The sequence below is a fragment of the Cheilinus undulatus genome, linkage group 2 (assembly GCF_018320785.1).
Source record: "Cheilinus undulatus linkage group 2, ASM1832078v1, whole genome shotgun sequence".
In the NCBI taxonomy this organism is placed as follows: domain Eukaryota; kingdom Metazoa; phylum Chordata; class Actinopteri; order Labriformes; family Labridae; genus Cheilinus; species Cheilinus undulatus.
In genome coordinates, this window is record NC_054866.1 from 28,241,675 (window position 1) to 28,260,810 (window position 19,136).

Consider the following 19,136-nt stretch of genomic DNA (forward strand, 5'->3'; position numbering starts at 1 on the left):
CCCCTGTACAGTCAAAATGAAGAAATGCTTGAACCAATATAATAAAAAAAATCAGCAGATAACAATCACATGAGAAGTGTAAGGAAATTGTGGTGTTTATTTAAAGCCAAGCTACAATGTCACAGACATGTACAGTATACATAGTAAAAGAGCATTGCTGGCATGGAAATACAACTTTCAATTTCATTTCTCAAAATGGCTCTGGGGAAGTACATCTTTCACTCTTTTGTATCAAATAATACACTGAAGTTCTGAACTGAATCTACACACAAATGCAAAGAAGTTTGTATTTCTCAGAAGTCACAAAAATGCCATAGCCTGACATTCATAACAGGAAATGGCAGGAAACAAAAGAAAAAACATCTTTAGAAAGTATCAAAAAAGAGGAACACTCATTAAAATTTCCTACAGCCTTTACATAAAAAATCCCAAACATCATAGTTAGGTGTGTTCTGTGGAATTATCACAGGGGCTAGTTTGGACAGACTCCACGTGATTTGCTACAGTGCTGTCCACCAAATGTATCAAGGGCAGAATGTCTGCTCTCAGGCGTACATGTCCTCTCGGTCTGCGTTGTAGATCTCACCCTCCTGCAGTGAGGCAAAGTTCAGGAAGTGCGAAGGCCGGTGGACTTCATGGTAGAACTCCTTGGGGTTTGCGAGCTGCAGGTCATACTTCATGTTGGGGTCATGGCGCACACCTGTAACAAGAACAAAATGAATGGTGTGAACTCAATTATTCTGCCACAGATATAAGAGCTTTATAAACCTTGGTATAAATATTAAACTAAATACTGAGATACTACGAAAAGAAAAGGAAAAGGCTGTTTGCATTTCCAATTAAATTATTTAAGTTGAGAGGCAAAACTTCTAAGAAAAATCAATCAAACTGATAGAGCAGCAGAGTGGAAATATCAATGTATGGCACAGACCACTGTCACAAAGGAAAACAAACACTAGTATTGAGGCTATGCGAGTTATAGCCACCAACTTAATGCATTAAAAGTGTAGGAAAATGTTGATTTCAATAAAAATAAAAGCATGTACAGACCCATGAAGTTGTAGTTCCAGGACACCTGGCCAGGCACCATGAAGAAGCCAAGGAAGCGATCAGAGAGCAGCATCTGCACTCTCTCATAGTGGGACGGCAGGTAGCCTTTGGGGTTGTTTCCCTTGTCTGTGTTTTGTCTGCCCCACTCATAACCGCTGGGGGTCAGCTTGTAGGCTGTGAGCGTGCACGAGCCAGGGGTGAAGCTGGAAAAAGAGGACAAATGCATTTGAAAATATAGGACAAGCATTATCGCATCAGTTTCACATCGGGTATAAGTTTTAGGACAAGACATTACCTTTATTAAAGTCATGGTAACATTTTTAGTGACAGTAGCAAGATATCTCAGATTAAGAATCGGATATGCTATTTAAAATCCTAAGTTTTAAATTTGTACATTAAATTAAAGTCAACTTTATGCATGTAAAAGGCTATAAGCCTTTATGTCACTGACATCAGTGAAAACATTTTGCTATTTATTTAGTTAATGTAAGTGTAAGTTAGAAAGTAAAATAATTATATCAAGGACACAATTAGAGAAAAGTATTAGATTATGTAAATGTTATATATTCAAAACATCAAATGCTGATTTAGGATTAAGCCCAAAAACCAGAGCAGAAATATTAATGCACATCATTACTTTAACTGGCAGGCTAACAGCAGTGAGTTACGCATTGACTGAGTAAAATGGTTTCAGATCATACTTTTTGCAGACTCTAACATCATGTGAATTTAGGCAGCAAGAGTCTTTGCTGACAAACCTACCTGCAAGTAATGATGATGGTCTTTTCTCCATCCCAGGAGGGGTTGTCAGCCATGATCTTTGCATGGGTGGTGACATCTTGTGGGGACAGCTGCGGTGACTCATTGGGTTGAGTGTGGATCCAGCCAAGGGGTTCCATTTCCTGTTTAAAGAAATAATCTATTAGAAACTGAAAGGGAAAAAAGGGTGATCTATGCTACAATTGAAATGAGTTATTTTGTCAAACAGCATCAATATCTTACTTTAAGATATTCATGGCCAGGCAGCTGGTTGGGCAAGTGAACGGTCTGGTGTGTACCCCATTGTGGAACCATGACGATACAACGGATCTCCTTTACCTGGGGGTTGTCTGGTGGGCTAGTGCCATAAAGGTAGCCAGCAATCTAAAACAAAAAAGTGCATCATTTGTTTATTAACAGCATATATGAGAGACCTTGAACTAAACCTGAAAACAAGGAAATAGTAATTTGATAAACTGCAGAACTTTGAATGTCCTGCGTACCTGTGCTCTCAGATCTGAGATACAGATGAACTTCTTGAGGACGTTCTTGGGCAGGATGTAGGTGTAACCCGTCTCTTTGATGTCATCAGAAGACACGTAGATGTGGTTTGTTCGGAGATGGAGATTAGCAGCAGAAATGGCCCTGAGAATAAGAAACATTAAAGTCAAATATCACGCTAAGTCCTTGTCCTGGTTTTGGTTTTGTTCTTTACAGCGTATCCAGTCATTCTGGTAAAACAGAGTTAAACTTTCTGCACACCTGACTCTCCACTCGGTCTTGGAGGAGAAAGTCTGGGTCTCATAGTTGGAGGTGGTAGAGGTGATTATCTCGTCACCGTGTTTGTTGACAGTTCTCGTCTGTGTGGCCGTAAGCTGTGACTGCTCTTTGGTCTGCTTCTCAATCTCAGCAATCTGCTGACGCTGCTGTGACGGTGCAGAGATCTCCATACCAAGGATGATGTCACGGATCTCAGACTGTGTGAGCGAGGCCACGTTGACACTGGATGGAAAAAAGAAGGCATTAACTATTAAATACATATTAGGCTTTATTCTGGTCCTTCAGCTCACATAAAATCCTGAGCTTACTTGAGACAAGTATTAAGTTTAGCTTCTACTTACTTATTCTTTTTGCCATAATCTGCCAGAATTAGGTCTTTGAGCTGCACTTCCACCTTGATCCACTCCTCATCTGTGAGCGTGGGCCAGATGTGATGAGGCTCGGTGATGGTTGTTTTGTCAGGTTTTAGGATGACCTTGGCACGATCATTGTTGACGTGGAGAGCTCTGAGGATCAGGATGAGTCGAGAGAAGGCCTAGATATAGAAAAGACCCGCAAAGGCAAACTATTTACACACATGGGAGTAAGATGTCTGCAAAAACGAATGCAAAAGAATGAATGTTTTTTGGAAATCTCCTGATGCTCTAATACTTGGAACTCACTGTGTAAGATGAGATGGTCTTAAGCCAGTCATCATAGAGATTGAACAGCACCATCTGAGGCTCTGTGGCCTTCAGGATTAAATCTCCAAACTTCTCCACTTTTAGGCAAGCCTGGAAAGGCAGCTGCAACTCAGAGCCTTTGATGACAATGTTGGGGAAGTCAAGCAAGTGGACCTGCACAGAAAAAAACAAATTAGAGCAGTGTTCAATTTCCAGAAATTGCAATTTAAATTATCCTCCAAGGCTTCCAAATATCATATCTGTTGTAAGCATGAAGGAATCGCACCTCAAGAGGATCCAACATGCCTTTCCTGGTTACAATAATCTGTTTTGGCTGCTCTTCAACAGGAAGAGAGCGAATCAGGGCAGCCACTTCTTCAGCTGTCTTCCACTTGGCCAGCTACAGGGACAAAGCACAAACACAGTTCAACAAACAGGAAGGAATAACAAAGTCTGCTTAGAGTAGTACACATTTCTTGTCATTCAGAACTGAAACCATGGTTGTCAAATCAATACAATCTGTTATTTTAGTGACCGAAACAAATAAATTGAGCAACATAAAATCCTACATCTATTTGATTAGACAGCAGAGGAGAGGGAAGACGGTCAAGACCAAAGAATACAATAATCATAAAAAGCTCAATGTCTTGAGTAAAACTTCAAATAACAGAATAAATATGGAATAAAAATCGGTAAACATCAGAGCCAGAAATATTTGTGAAAAACAAAGAGAGAAAGAGAGGGCTTGTGAATATTACAGTGAGTAGTGTTAAAGCAGGGCTCACCTGTCCCAGACGTTTCTGTCCCGCCCACACAGAAGTGTGAATGATCTTGAGGAAGAGCTGACCGGTCCTGGGGTTGAAGATGAAGATTGCTCCATTGATGGGCTTCGTGGTCAAGTTACCCTCAAAGGTCTGTTGTGCAAAATGAATAAAGCCACATAAATCACTAACACATTTCCTTTTTTAGGGTAGGATGACTTTTAAGCAAGGATTAGAAAAAAAAAGTCTCACTGCTCACCTTGTGGATGGTGACTCGGTACACATTGGTGTCATCGACAAACCAGATGATCTGGTTGGAGAAGAGTTCACCATAGTTCTGCGAGGACAGGTACGGCTCAGTGGGCTCAGAGGAGTACAGCTGGAGACCTTTGCGAATGCGCTCCCTGAGCACATACAGGGCGGGGTTGGCCTTCATGATTTTGGCCATGGCCTGCTGGATCAGGGGCTTGCTTCCAGGGAACCAGTTACCATAGCCACTACAGAGAAAAATAAATAATAGTGCTAAATGTTAATTTTAAAACAGGATTTCCTCTTAAATACCCTGAGACTTTCAGCTGAGCTGATCAGACAGACTGTCACAGAGAGTTAAACTGGTGACAAACAAGTTAGAATCCAAGTGTGAAGACTTCATAACTAACTGCAGAATATGCTTGTTGACATCAACAGGTAATTGCTAACATCCAAAGTGCCAAACAGTATTCTGGCTTAATTTCAAACACGATAAAACTCCAGACCATGCAGTCAGGAAGAAAACTCTGCTCTGCCTTGGTTTAACACCAATCAATGCTTTTTTTCTTTTACCTTAAACTAAGAAAACGGTTCTTAATCACTGTGTAACCTTTTGTATTTTCATGTTCCTATATCGGCCATCATAGTGTCATATTTGTGCTTTTATCAGTCTTACCTATGGAGGTTGTAGGCCAGGTCGATAGCAATGAGCACCCCAGTGGGAGATGGGTAGATACTCATGTTGTCAGTGGTGTAGTCCAGGAACTTGGCTCTAGCGTAGCGCTCGATGTCATGAGAATCATAGTCACCCCAGCGGAGCTGAATGTCGATCCAGTACTTTTGCGTGGTGGTGCTGTCCATCACATCCCTGTTTTAAATCACAGAAAACTTGATAAATGATCTTCAGTTTGCTCTGTAATCTTACTGAAGTCATTGACTATCTCTACAGGGATGTCACTGAAGCACTAAGTAAAAATGCCTCTAAAGTCTTACTTTGAGTCAGCAAGTAGAGATGGTCGTGAGACGTTCCACTTGTACGATGCAAAGAGGAGGATGTCTGCACAGGATGAGTTCATCTTGTAAGACTTCCTGGGGTGGATGGTTTCCTTCTGCACTGTCTCAATCTCTAGGGCATCCAGCTCCTGATCAAACACCTAAACGCAGACCAAAATGACCAAGTCATTAACACACCAGGTAACAAGTCGTATTATTAACACTGAGTTTGCCATTTTTCTGCTGTTGGTCCATGTTAAAATTGTGTTCTTGAGAAGGCAACATTACATGACATTAAAACAGAAACCTCACCTGACAGAGATCCATGACAATGCTCTCATGAATCTTCTGCCACAAGTGAGCTCTGAAGATCTGAATGAGAGAGATCTTCAGTGTGGGGATCTTGCCATGCATGAAGATTCCAGTGAGGTCAAGCTGCACCTGGAAACCCACGTACACCTAAAAAGGAGGAGGAAAAGTACACTTGTGAGTTAAAAACAACAATTATCAGCATCAAGTTGTCCATTCACTTTTTTTCACAGGGCCACCCAAAGTAATAGATCTGGGAGGAGTAATACTGACGTTTGCCCTGTTGATGGTGGGCGACCACCAAAGAGTGAAGCGACGATTGGGGATTTGATTCAGACCAGACCTCTGGGCATTTGTCAGTTTCTTCCATTTCATGGACTCCTCAAAACCACTGGCCTTTTCCCTGAAAAATAAGAAAAAAAAGACTTTTCATCAGGGATATCCATGTTGTAAAACCACTGCTTGAAGCATCTATAAAGTGAAGTAAACAAAACTGGAAAAATGCATGAGTAATTATATTTTTGTTAATGAAGCAGATCAAACTTCATAGAATATTTGAATACTTTCTCTTTCAGCCCAATTTCAGATGACCTAAAAATCCCAACTGTTCTCAAAGTGCTCTCACCAGAAGAGACCCTCCCAAGTTGGGAAGTAAGTGCCTTTGAAGAGAGTGTGTTCAAGGATGCCCTCCACGCCACCCAAAGCCTGGATCATGTCTGTGCGGTAGTTGTTCAGGTTCCACAGTTTACCATCATGCCTCTGGTGGGTCCACCAGAAGGGATTCTGCTTCAACACCTGCACCAAACCCAGAGACATCAATGTATACATGCACACTGATGGTACATTTCTTATTTTGAAACATCTAAACTTTAAGCATTTTTGGTGCATGCATGTTAGCATAATTCTTCAGCCTCACGTGCACCACAAGGATTCTTTTTTATGGGTTTATTTTGCTTGACTCACGTTTTTTCTTCTGGCCTCATTTCTCAAACCATTAGTTGTTTTGTTCTTTAACATTCTCATGGGATCTCAAAGGCTTACAAGCAAGACTTTAAACTTTTAATCTACTTTGGCTAAACAGTAGTTAATCTTAATTCCTAGACTAGACACGTCATTATTAATATAATAAAATAATATGGCATGCATAATAATGATCTAAAGACACTTTACATTATATTGATGCCTTTAACAAACCTGATACTGCTTGAAATCTGTCCTGACTCTCCAGCCTTTGTCATAGGCCAGTGTGTGCCTGTCCTTCTGGAACAGAGTGTTGATACGGGGGATTCCTCTGTCCCACGAGTCCTCCAAATCTTCAAGCGTCAGACGCCTGGAAAACAGACAACAGACTACTTACTGCATTTTCTAGCTTAGCCCACAACTTTTAAAATAAATATTAATCAGTAAATGTAGGTCAGTAGTTCCTGTTAACCCTTATTCTTAAATGTTGATGTCTCTCCCAGGTCTTTTAGATGGTAGGCTGAGTGGTAAAGTACCTGTTCTGGGCGATGGCTTCCTGTCTTTTGAGAGCATACTCTGCCCAAACTCTCTGAGAATCGATGAACTCGCTCTCCCACGGTTGAATGTAGCGATACAGATTAGGAATCAGTTGGTCTTCTTCGTGGCTCATTCCAGACCTGAAGTGGGTGATACCCACATCTGTCTGCTTGGACCACCTGTCAGAGAGGAAGAAGATTTAAAGCCCAGGCTGCTCATTTATTTACAGACAAGACAAAAACTACTTTAATGGTTCTCACCGCAGGTCTGACTGTGGGATGAGCACATGGCCCATGGACAACATGCCAAGGCCTCCTAACTCTTTGGGAGTGTAGAAGACCACCGGAGGGAAGCGGCTTGGCATTTTGGAGTTCAAGCCAATCTTTATACGGGTCTGGATCTTGTTCTCACACTTAACCAGCAGGTCCAAGAGCTCCTGTGTGTTCACCACGGCCTCACGGAAGTATGTCATCAGTCCAATCAGAGCTGTGTTCCATTTGTTCACAATCTGGAGAAGAGTAAGACATTATGAGAGACAATAATGATCAAAACCATTACCTTCTAATTATAGAGTGTTACAGCCTTGCTTTTTGGTTAAAATCAGCAGACCTTAGTGAACGTGGTGGATCCAGAAGCCATCAGGATCTGCCGCACTCTGTTGTGGAAGCGCTGCATGGATTCATCGTCAACACGCAGGAAGCACTGGGCTGTCCTCTCTTTGGTTACCTACACATGCAAATACAACATGAGAATATAGAAAAGGTACCATTACTATTGAAAGATGAGGGGAGAGGAGGAGTGACTTACTCCTTGTTTCACTTCCTCACCTCATTCTGCAGGTTCCACACTCCGTCCTTGTGCGTGAACTCTTCATAGCTGGTGCGACATTTAGGCAGGATGCGGCACTCAAAGCCGCACATGTTGAACAGCAGATTAGGGTTGTCTTTGCTGTAGACTGACACAAAGCTGTTCTCCCACTGAACTGTGGTCACTGATCTGGGCAGGCGGTTCTTAATGTCCCAGAACACAGCACGTCCACTGGGGAAAATAGGAAGAAAACATTACAGCTATTTATCTCTAGATCAAGTGTAACATATACAACAAACTCTGTTTCCCCGCTGATATCTTGAGCTGAGACTCACAGGTTGACATCATGCTTCATCAGTCTCATGCGGGCGTCACGGGGCCAGCACTTCTTGTTGTTATAGCCCACGATGTTCTCATTGTTGGGGTCTGGGTGCTCTGTGAGATATCTCTGAATCAGATCTCTGGCTTCATCAGCAGAAAACCTAAAGCACCAATGAGAAAGTAAAATAGGTTTCAATTAAACACTCAAACTCTCCTTGTAATGCAAATAAACTTTTATGATATATCATTTTGTTGGCTAAATCCTACCTAAAGAAGATGTGGATGCGGTCAATGTAGCGGCAGTAGAGTCGGATCGGGTGGGCGCTCTCTGTGGCGGTGTCCTGGAAACTCAGGAAGTCGTTGGGCATCTGAGGAGGACCGGCCATTTCACTGGCACGATGCAGGCCGAGCACCAGCAGGTCCATCACCAGGCCGTAGTACTGAACAATGAATGAGGCAAACTGCAGCCCTCTGATGATGCCGTAGGAGTTGGTGTGGTTCATATCCTAGAATGATAAAAAGACAAAAAGCGATGAAGAGGAAAACTGTAATGCACATTACATCACGCAGTAAAACCCTTTTCAGAGATCGTACATAATTATTAAAATAATGCAGAGAAAAACAAAGAGTGCCTTTACCTTGTAGTTGATGACCACGTTGTTCTTGGCAGTCATGTAATCAGCTATGTTGTGATCAACAATAAGTCGCAGCAGCCTGTTAAGCAGTGTCAGATCGATCTTCTCGTACATCTTTTCATATCGAGATTCCAGCATGACGTTACACTCCCCCTCAGCAGTCTCCCACACATCCTGCAGGTTGTTTATGCCTGGGAATTATCAATAAAAAGCCTTTAGATATTGTTCGACTTAAGTGCATATGAGGCTCCCATGGTATGCATATAAAAAAAAAACAGTCCTTTCTGAGGTATTAATTAAGGATGCACGATATTGGATTTTTGCCAATAGATGTTTAAATATGCTTTACATAACAAACTAGGATGGCTGTCTGAGGCGGCAGACCCACACCTAAGCAGCGCCACCGAGGAACTTATGCTCTCATTGATTACTACGGTGTTCAAAATTTTGAAGTCCGAGAAAAACCAAACGGGTGTGCAGATCATCACCAAAATCTAATCGATTCTTCCCTGTCACTATTTCAATATTCCCTGAAAGTTTGGTGACGATCCGACTTTCCGTTCTGGAGTTATCTTGTACACATACAAACAAATAAAGATATGGAACCCTTTACATTACCCCCTGCCGATTTCATCGGCGTGGGTAAAAATTCAGTCCTTTGAACATAATTTAAGGTTTGAGAATAAAAAAGAAAAACTTTTTTATTAATTCTTATATAAAAGTTTGAAGAATGAGGATGAATAAAGAAAAAGATCTCAACTTACATAGGTCTGTTGGTCCAACCTAAAACTCCACTTATTTAATGGTATATATGGCCAAATTTTACAGTCGATAATTTCTGATATTCACGGCCAAAATATCAGATGTAAATATCAGCAGAAATTTTGACATCTTCCGATACCAGGCCGATTATATCATGCATCCATAATATCAATGTATGGAGCCTGACCTTGACACCATTTGTAGACCAGCAGTGGTGGAGGTTCAGTGTCAGCAGGTTTAATCCAGGGTGGGAACAAGCGTCGTTTGTCTGCTTCGTACCACAGGTACTGGTCAAGGTAGGCATCAGTAATCTTCTCCAGGGGCTCCACATCATATACAGGCACCAGATGACTGTACAAGTCCATGAACTCAATGCCCACCTGTGAAAGATGAGGCACTTTAAGGACTGGCATTTATGACAGGTAACAATCATGTTTAAAATAGTTATATCAAATAAATTTAAGGCTCTGACAACCATTTTTCAATGCATATTACTGCCATTAGCTTCAGTACTCAGGCTTTAAGTGACTTATTCCTAAATGCAATTTATTTCCTAGAACTCTATAATGTAAAGGGGTTTGCACATGACCAAAAAGTACTCTAATACTTTAGAAAGTCAGGAGAAAGCTGTTTTATGCTACTGATGTTCTTATAAAACTCCTACAGATGTTTTTATTTGCATGTCTTGGTTCTGACCTCTTTGAAGGCTCTCTGAGTGAGAAGGTGACGTTTAATCCTGGACAAGGCCTCGTGAGGATTGTCGTATGCCTGCTCAATCAGCCCTAGCTCCTCCCTCTGACTCTGGTTCAGACGAGACTTCACACTGGTGGAACATAGCGACACATGTTAATGATGCAGACTTAAAGACAGTTACGAGTCTTCTTTCTTCAGTTGAAAGACATATGCTGATGACGTTTTAATCTTGTTTACCTGTATGCCTCCTTGAGCCTCTCCAGGGCCAGAATGAGCAGTTTGGTGTCGTGTTTGTAGGACAGTGGAGGGAACGGGATGGGTGAGAATCTCCGACTCTCCAGCCAGTGAACAGTGGTGGTGTAAATGGCGACTGCCTCTTCAGCTGTGATGTAGGGACCATCCTAAAGTAAAAAAAATAGCACTTCATTAGAGAAGTTAGCCTGTGAACAAAATGGCTTGTGTGGCCTGAATTAAAAGATGAACATTCTGCAAATTTGGCTTATGTAATACGGATTTGGGCTATTAGACAGAGGTGGATAGTAGCACGTTACATTTACTCCGTTACATGTACTTGAGTAGTTTTTTGTTTGTTTTTTTTAAATCCTACAAGAGTAGTTACTGAGCAGAGTACTTTTTACTATGAAAAAACTATACTTCTACTCTGTTACATTGGGCAATACACTGGTTGTTACTTTTACTTGTCTATAATTTATTTTCATTAAGTATTTTTTTTTAAACTCAGCTGAGCTCAGCAGCGTGAGGTAAAATCCTCAGCACTACAGAGTAAAAGGAGTAGTGACCCCTCCCCTTAACTACCAACAGTTGGAGATAATGGCTGAAGATGTAATACCTGCGTCTCCTTTAGAGCAGCATGTTTATCCCTGGTCCAACATCGAGACTCTTTGCCTTTCAAACAATGAGGAAAGACAGCAACATAATGCGCTGCCTACTGTGTCTACCTAAGGCGGTGGAAATCTCAAGCTTCAAAAATAGCACGTCAAATTTAAGAAAGCCCGTTACGGTAAGTAAGCTAAATAAGCTAACAGCTGCACTGATAGTTAGCTAAACATATGAGTTCAAATCTCTGTTTTAACTTGCAGACTGCAAAGAAATGGCTGTGTCAGTGATAAATGATGTCATGTGTCCAACCACCTCTGGCATTAATTACCGTTATGTGGTAGGTGATACTATTATCATGTGCGTGTGACATATCTCTAATATCAGTGATTATACCTAACATGGTTATAACGTGGGGCTAGTGGGCCAAAGTTGTCTTTGGTTTTAATAAGTTTCAGTTTGGCTTGCTGAATTGGTTAAGTGATAATCAGGATAATAATTCATAAATTGTAGCTAAAAAGTAAAAATCATAATAAAAGAAGGGCCAAAAGTCAGAAATGGGGACAATTCATAAGATTGATTTCATAAATATGAGCCAAAAATCTTTAACACATGATAAAATAAATATGTGATCAAAAAGTAAGAAATGCAAGGTACAAATTCATGTATGAGAGATTAAAACCGTCTTGTAGACATAACATAACTGTAAGAAGAGAAGAGTCTGATTTTTCTCATTATATTGAATTTTTCATCTCATAATTTTGATTAACAAACATAACTTGACTGCTGCTTTGAGTATTAAGTTACACTTTTTATTTCTTGTAACTATTTTGGCAAGTTGCGTCACTTTATGTATGACAATGTGCAGTTTACATTACTTCCCCTGAATATGTTGTAATGCAATACGTTTTAATAAGTTGCACAAAATGAAGTCACTCACTACTTGGGTAGTTTTCAGTGAGGTACTGTTTTACTCTTACTCAAGTACTTATTTTCATGAGTACTTTTACTTCTACTTGAGTAATTATTATTGTTAAGTAACAGCACTTTTACTTGAGTACTGTAACTGTGTGCTTTACCCACCACTGCTATTAGATTAGCCAGTGAACAGTGTTATATAAAGACTAATGAATAGGAAGAAATGTTTGGATGGTGAGTGGCCAACTGCAGCTGCAGCTGTGATAAAAGTCACCAGCCATGTCAATATTCCTCCAGTTCTTACGCACAGGCAAGCAGTCCAATGCAAGTGCGCCTTTGTAGGAGGATGTGTTGAAAGCTTTTTTAGCACACTGACAATCAGCCATACTGTTGACTGACAAAGGCAAGTATTTTTTAAACACTACTCAAAATCTACTTAAACATAACTTACCAGCAAAAACAGCTTACTAATATTGAAAAAAAATATATCATACAAGGTGTTTTAAGTTCTACCTAATTGAGCTTTCCCCCCATGCATTACCTTCAGGTAGTTGTGTTGTCTCTCCTGCTCAGCCTTCAGATACAGACGAGTCAATCTCCCCAGGTTCTTCTTGCACACCGTCTTATCCACAGTGGCTCCACGACGTATTCGCTCACGGTTGTAGTGGGCCGTGTTTGTCCACCAGTCAGCTTTGGCCTTCACATAGCGCAGGATCATGTTCTCAATGGGCGTGGGAAGGCCAGGCACCTGCAATGAAGGGAGAAAAATGAAAACACTGATTGAGCATCTGCCGCACTCTATTTTACATGCATTTTTTCTGTTTTTACAGTGAACATACTATGTTCTTAAGGATTTGTTTCCATTTTGGGTCTAATATTAAAAGAAATGTTTGACATAATCCATAACAAAAACAATGCTTACCAAAAGCCTCTCTATTGTAAACAATATCTAAATTACACAAGGTAGAGAACAACAGACCATAATGCAACAACAAAACACAGGACATTTGAGTCAAACAAATCTTAAATTCAGATTCCAGCAGTGCTGGAAGGATCCCGTGATTAATCCTTATTCGTTACTAACAGAGCATGCTCTCTCATACAGGCCTCAGTCCCAGCTGATGTCATCTCAGTAACTCACTAACCTTCCAGGGGATGTTGGCCTTCCAGCACCTCCAGGACTCACTGAGGTGCTGTAGGATTGTCCTGGCCTTGTTCTGTTTGATGCCCTCAGGCATCATGTCCAAGATGTCGTGCATCACAGCAGCACGCAGCTCCAGGTCAAAGTGAGACTCCACTCGCTGTTTGGTCACTGTCTTGGCTACGCCCTTTGAATGACGGCCTGTTGGGGTAGGTGAGAACAGCTATGCTTCAAAAGAAAGGTTCCTGCTGATACAAATCACTGTGCATTATAGATGAAATCAGAGTGGCTTTTACAGTGTAAAAGGAATGTACGCATACCTTCAAACTGCCTGGCCAGCAGATTTCCCAGCCACCTCTCCAACAGTGGAGTGATTCCTCTCATGAAGAACAGCCACACTCTCCAGCCTGGAGCCCAGAAGCCACAACCTGGACCCTTGCCAACAGGGCCCTGGTTAAAAAAAAATGTCCTAGTTATTAAAAGAGCAAAAGAGCTGGTGCATCTTTCCACACACTGTGGTTTGAGTAAAACTATTAAAAACTTCCTATAAATACGAATAAGTTGAAGACACCAACAGTTGGAAGATCACATAAACTGTGTTTACTTACAGTGTTAAAGCGGTAGTAGATGAGATGCTTGAGATCTTTGCACATTCGGATTTGTCTCATCAACTTGTATTTGTAGCGATACATGCCTGTCAACTGACCCACATGAGCGAAGATGTACTGCAACCCATCAGCCAACTATAATAAAATGTCATAATAATAGACTTAGTCAAGTATTAAGCAACCACGACCAACAAGCAAGGTAGTGACAGACAGGTCATTAGTTGTCCGATACAAAATTACATTTGTCTTGCATGTGGCTTAAAATTGTTGCTGAACAAACCTGGAAGGCATCAACATTTCCCAGTCTGTACTGAACATGGCTGTCCACCACCAGCTTGCTCAGACGCAGCACCTCTCTGCACAGGTGGAATGCATTGCCAAATCTGGACTTCTTTCGTTCCTTGGGGACAGAAACACAAACACTATTGTAGGTATATTTCGGACAGACTTCACAAAAATGGACATGGAAACATAATAGGATTAAATCATCCCTTCCCGGTTATTCAGGCACAGTAAAATGCTAAAACTGTTACCTTTGTGGTCAGCGTCTTGACAGGCTTCAGGTTGAAGTTGTAGTCCAAATGCAGGTAGTTGAGGTTCTTACGGTGGATAAGCAGATTGAGCATGTTGTAGCCCTGTCTGCACACCTGCAGACCCACCTCCACCCAGTCTAGCTTTGTGGACTGGAAGAACTTGGTGGCCTTGAATGAACGGAACAGATACCTAAAAGACAGAGGAGGCAGAAGCTTAAAGAAAAGTTGGATGAGCAGACTAAGTTTTACTAATAGACAGTTACAAGGGAAGTCCAAACTTTTCCTCTCTTGATATTCACCTCTTCTTCTGGGCCTTTGGTGGTCTGTGTTTGAGAGCGTTGAGCACGTAGTACTTGAGCAGTTTCTGGTATGACACACGAACTTTCACTGGCTGTCCAGCAGGGCAGTGCTCACGGTACCTGAAGATCATACCGACAGTTTTACATCTGATTAATGTTAACATGGCTTAATCCTCCACAAAGCCTGATCATCTGTTGCAACACTAAATTATAAAACATGAACTTCTAGTTCAACATGATGCGAGATTTCTCACCAATTCTTGATCAGGGGGATGTCAATGGCACGTCTTGTGCGTCCAGATCGGAGGTTGAAGGGTCTTGGCGCCCACAGCAAAGCAATGCCGTTAGCTGTGTTGTCTGTGTAGAGTGGGGTCTCTTTGAGGAAAGGCTCCACGTACTCAGGCAGCTCAAACTCTTCATCATCATCAGGAAGAGGCTCCTGACTCTGCACAAGTTTAGATATCACAATAAATGAAATCTTATAAGTAGGTAAGGAATATTATAATGGCAATGCAGAGGCTGAAGTATATCAAACAATCTATTTCATAAATATAATTAATTAAACATTAATATTAAATTAATTAATGTTTGACTGGTGAGTGGCAAACTGCAAATACAGCCAGCAAAAATCAGAGTCACCATTCATTTCAATGTTCCTCCAGTTCTTACGCACAGGCAAGCAAACCAATGCAAGAGCGCCTTTGTAAGAGGACTTCAGTCAAACATTCTTAAGAGGAAGAACTATTTCTGTAGTTTTGTAGTCGACGTTTAAAAAAAGGCTAAAGTCAGCCAAATTCACCCACACCTACCTTGACTGAGTGTCTGTGTGAAATGGGGTTGATCAGAGGGTCAAAGTAGAACGCTGGAAGATCTGGATCCTCAGTCTTGATGAACACCACGTTTGGTGTGTGATACCTGCAGGGACAGTCATGCGTGTCTACTTATTTCTTACACCCAGCAGAAAAAATTATGATTCACTAATTTCAGACAAGAGTCACCTAAACTTTTCTCTTTAATTCGTCAATGAACTGTCTCTTTAAGAAAAAGCTCATTCATTAATTTCTCACCAGGTGAGATGAACATGATGTGGCAGGTTGTTGTACAGGTAGGGGAAGGCAATTTTGTACTCAGTCCTGATAGGCTGTCGAATGATGATTTTGTTGATGTCATTGAACTCATTCCAGTCTTCATCTCTGCAGATGACAGATACAGATCAGCTATGACAAAAAACAAGCATCCTCCAATACTTTTGGGGGGTAAAAAACAGGCTTTTCATTTTAACACCAGAGGAAAATTGAATATTCTAACAACAAAAAGAAAATCCTCAGAGCCTTACTGGAGGTTGATGTCCCTGACAAGCGGCTCAAACTTGGGCCCCCCTGGTATGGCCATATTCAAGGCCTTTGATGTGAAGAAGGCCTTCAGGTCAAACAGGTAAAAGTAGTTGAAATCCACCAGGTCAGTCAACAGCTGATTGGCCAGCCGATACAACGTGGACATCATAGGCAGTGTGAACTGCCAACGACGGTATGTGGTGCCATTCACAAACCTGAAAAAGGAAGAGAGTTTATTTTATCAGCATCATATTCAATTCTTAAATATGGCGTGGGTGACACGATAGCTTACTTGGTTGTGTCTTTGAGAGGCTGATGCTCATAAAACCACTCTACGCAAGATGAATCCTCCTCAGGGTCCAGCTCCATCTGAATAGCCTCCAGAGGTTCCACGTCAAGGATGTTGTCAGCATAGTCCAGCGGTGGCTCCTCATCATCAAAGGGTGGAAAACGCATCCTCTTGAAGTGTCGACGATCACGCTTCTCACGACGCATCATGATCCACATGGTGCTGAGAAGGGGATGGCAGATACCAGTCAGAATATTTTCAAATGAGATGTGGAAGTATCATACACTACTAACAACCATAAAGACCATGATGAAAAGCATGAGATAACACTCTCTCACCCCCACTGAGCAATATAGACTGGCTCTATCACCCAGGGGATTTCATTCACAAAGGAAATAGCTCCAGTGATGTGGTAGAGGACTGGAACATCTCTGATCTGCTCCCAAGGCATTGGCATGTTTTCTAGCAGCTTCAGCACAGCATGGGGCATGTACTTCAGGGCACTGCTCAATACAAAGAAAGAGACACAGTCAGTCACAGCACCACTCATATGTTAATCTATGAGCCAAAAACTATAAGTGGTCTTTCAAAAAAACTAAATCAGTTAAATTGCTAACAAGTCTTTTGGATCCCACCTAGAGTAAACCTAGAATTTTAACTCTGCAAATGTGCTATTGCATGACTTGTTCTCACCCGAGATACACCCTCTTGTCATGGCGAAACTTTCTGTTGGTCATGTCTCCATGGTCTCTGATGATTTTGCGAACATGCTCAGGTGGCATGTCTTCCTTCTGAGCGTCCACAAAGCCAAACTTCCTTTTCTCTGAGTAGCGCTTTGCTTGTAAGTGCTGCCATTTTCTTGCTGTTGAGTTAAAAAACATGTAAGGCATGGAAAGAAGATTATCGAGGGTGCTTTGTGATTTACCTATTGTGAGTAAAAGACACGCGTAGCACTGAGGTAGCGTACCTTTTTCTTGCAGTTTTTCCTCAGTCATAAAATCTGGGACTGGTGCAGGAGGGGGTACGCCTGGTGGCATCCCAGGAGGGACCCCTCTGTAGGGGAAGGTAGCCGTCATGGCGCCTCACTGAAAAACAGCAAACAACTGTGTAAAGATGTGACCAAAATGTTTTAAAGTGAACGCTCAGAGCATCTGTCCTTCAGTCTGTTGTGGTCTCACCGCGGGAATGAGGTTAAAAAATACTAATTTACAAGACTACACAAAAGAAGTAAATTTACGATGAGTCTTAATTTCAGATCGAACTTTTTCTCCAGCGCACTCTAATATTTGTTGATTGCTCTCCACCAAGTCCCAATTCAAGCAACACTCAACCCATTCACAAACAGATCATTTATTTAAGTTAGCTTTGCCGAACGAAAACAAACTCGTTTGAGGTTCGTGCCGATACCTGCAATGATGAAGTTGGTATATATTCCTGCTCATTAAAACAATATTTTTTTATCACAAACATAATTTTATTTTCAGTTAACTTGCTATACGGTAACTTGTTAGCTTTACAACATGGCTTCCTGCGCGGCACAAACTGTTCCGTTGCGCACAACTTGTAAGTCTACAGACTGGCCACAATACCCTATCTACAAACGACGCTACAAATATACTACAAGTTACTGATTCTTTTAACATGAATTTCACACCATGAAAGTAAAGCTTTTACATGTAGACTGTACTCTACATATTGATTAGGCCCAGCGTGGATAAAGGGGTACGCAAGCCAAATGCTAAACGTTAGCATGATAGCTAACAACTGATGTTAGGTAATAACTTAAAAATTACTGCAAGTTACATACCTCGCTACCTTCACTACCGGGGTAGGAAGAAAGTCTTATCCAAAAAACACAGCCAACTACCACAACATTTCTCGCTCGAATGAGTATTGTTTCAGTGTTGTGTTGACTTGTCTTCATTTAACTGTATCACGCACGATAAACGACGGCAGCCACACGATGAGCGTAGTTAAGTGGAAATCACAGACAACTCTTACGCCGGATACATGTCTTTCAGTGCTGAACAGCGAGTCGCCTACGGTGAAAACTACGCATACGTTGGATAAGCGCAACAACGCAAATACCCGGATGATGTCGTTGCTGAGGCGCTACTGCCCCCGACAGTGTCGGAGTCCATACTGCAGGATCCAAAATAAAGGCACGACAATCACACTGCCACAATTAGGACACCCTTAATCAGTCAAAATTATAGTTTTAATAATTTTCCCATTAAATAGAATAGCAATATAAATTTTTTTTATTGTAGTCTCTGACTTATTAGGTGTGCTTTTTAAGAGTACCTGATGGTGGCCCACGTGTATCCAGGACGTTTTCTGAGTTCTACCTGCAGTGTTTATCTTTGGACCGCATCTTTCACTAAATATACTGCGTATCTTTCCCCTTTTCAGTGTAAATATAGAAACTGATTAATTTCCCAGTCCGGCTGAGCTGAAACATCTTGTCCAAATATCCTGCCTCAATCCAGATCAGTGGCTCTAAAGTTTGACTCTGGGGCCTACGACCACCTTCTTATGAGAAATTGTGAACCAGATTTTAAAAAATCAACTGTTCAAATTTATTTAATCCAAAATGTTGCCGTTAGGACTTTAGATAGAACAAAACATTGTTGAACAAAGAGGACAAAAGAAACACAAAAGCTCATAGTCACAAGAGCTTGCATATGTATTTTATATCTTTTACTCTCTTTATCTGAGACAGCATAGATGTTTTTATTTCATGAGGAAGTACCTTATTATCTTAGGGAAACCAGCGTTTCATCCGAAGAAAATTAGATAAATAAGTGAAAATCTTGGAAAAAGAGACTGGAGACTACTTATTTCAACACGAAAGCTTAGGTATATAATAGACTTTTCGCCACAGTTTTTTTTTCCAGGC

The 19,136-nt window shown here is 41.3% G+C and overlaps 1 protein-coding gene across 1 annotated transcript; it reads right to left on the reverse strand.

Annotated features, from left to right (window-relative positions):
- Positions 1 to 77: 77 nt before the first annotated feature.
- prpf8 (pre-mRNA processing factor 8) lies at positions 78 to 18,222 on the reverse strand. The gene is made up of 43 exons (XM_041802276.1): positions 18,045 to 18,222; positions 17,205 to 17,322; positions 16,931 to 17,099; positions 16,576 to 16,740; positions 16,241 to 16,459; positions 15,951 to 16,163; positions 15,682 to 15,807; positions 15,424 to 15,529; positions 14,869 to 15,059; positions 14,615 to 14,734; positions 14,316 to 14,505; positions 14,063 to 14,182; positions 13,783 to 13,917; positions 13,495 to 13,624; positions 13,179 to 13,375; positions 12,575 to 12,781; positions 10,516 to 10,679; positions 10,282 to 10,408; positions 9,773 to 9,965; positions 8,827 to 9,014; positions 8,456 to 8,694; positions 8,203 to 8,349; positions 7,888 to 8,098; positions 7,670 to 7,786; positions 7,321 to 7,568; positions 7,060 to 7,239; positions 6,758 to 6,893; positions 6,189 to 6,358; positions 5,837 to 5,966; positions 5,567 to 5,713; positions 5,255 to 5,415; positions 4,938 to 5,129; positions 4,272 to 4,509; positions 4,037 to 4,165; positions 3,538 to 3,651; positions 3,252 to 3,425; positions 2,931 to 3,124; positions 2,572 to 2,811; positions 2,313 to 2,454; positions 2,053 to 2,193; positions 1,813 to 1,952; positions 1,051 to 1,253; positions 78 to 700 (listed from the first exon to the last, which is right to left on the reverse strand). Exons 2-43 carry the CDS (start codon positions 17,311 to 17,313, stop codon positions 546 to 548), a joined length of 7,017 nt encoding a protein of 2,338 aa, XP_041658210.1. The 5' UTR covers positions 17,314 to 17,322; positions 18,045 to 18,222; the 3' UTR covers positions 78 to 545.
- Between the last annotated feature and the right edge of the window lie 914 nt (positions 18,223 to 19,136).

What these genes read in the sequence shown, in the direction of transcription:
- prpf8 (XM_041802276.1), bottom strand. Translation starts at nt 17,313, where the DNA reads ATGACGGCTACCTTCCCCTACAGAGGGGTCCCTCCTGGGATGCCACCA. An exon ending in CACACAGACACTCAGTCAAG is followed by an intron (nt 15,060 to 15,423) that starts GTAGGTGTGGGT and finishes AAACTTGTGCAG; the next exon opens with AGTCAGGAGCCTCTTCCTGA. An exon ending in CCACCATCAACAGGGCAAAC is followed by an intron (nt 5,714 to 5,836) that starts GTCAGTATTACT and finishes CCTCCTTTTTAG; the next exon opens with GTGTACGTGGGTTTCCAGGT.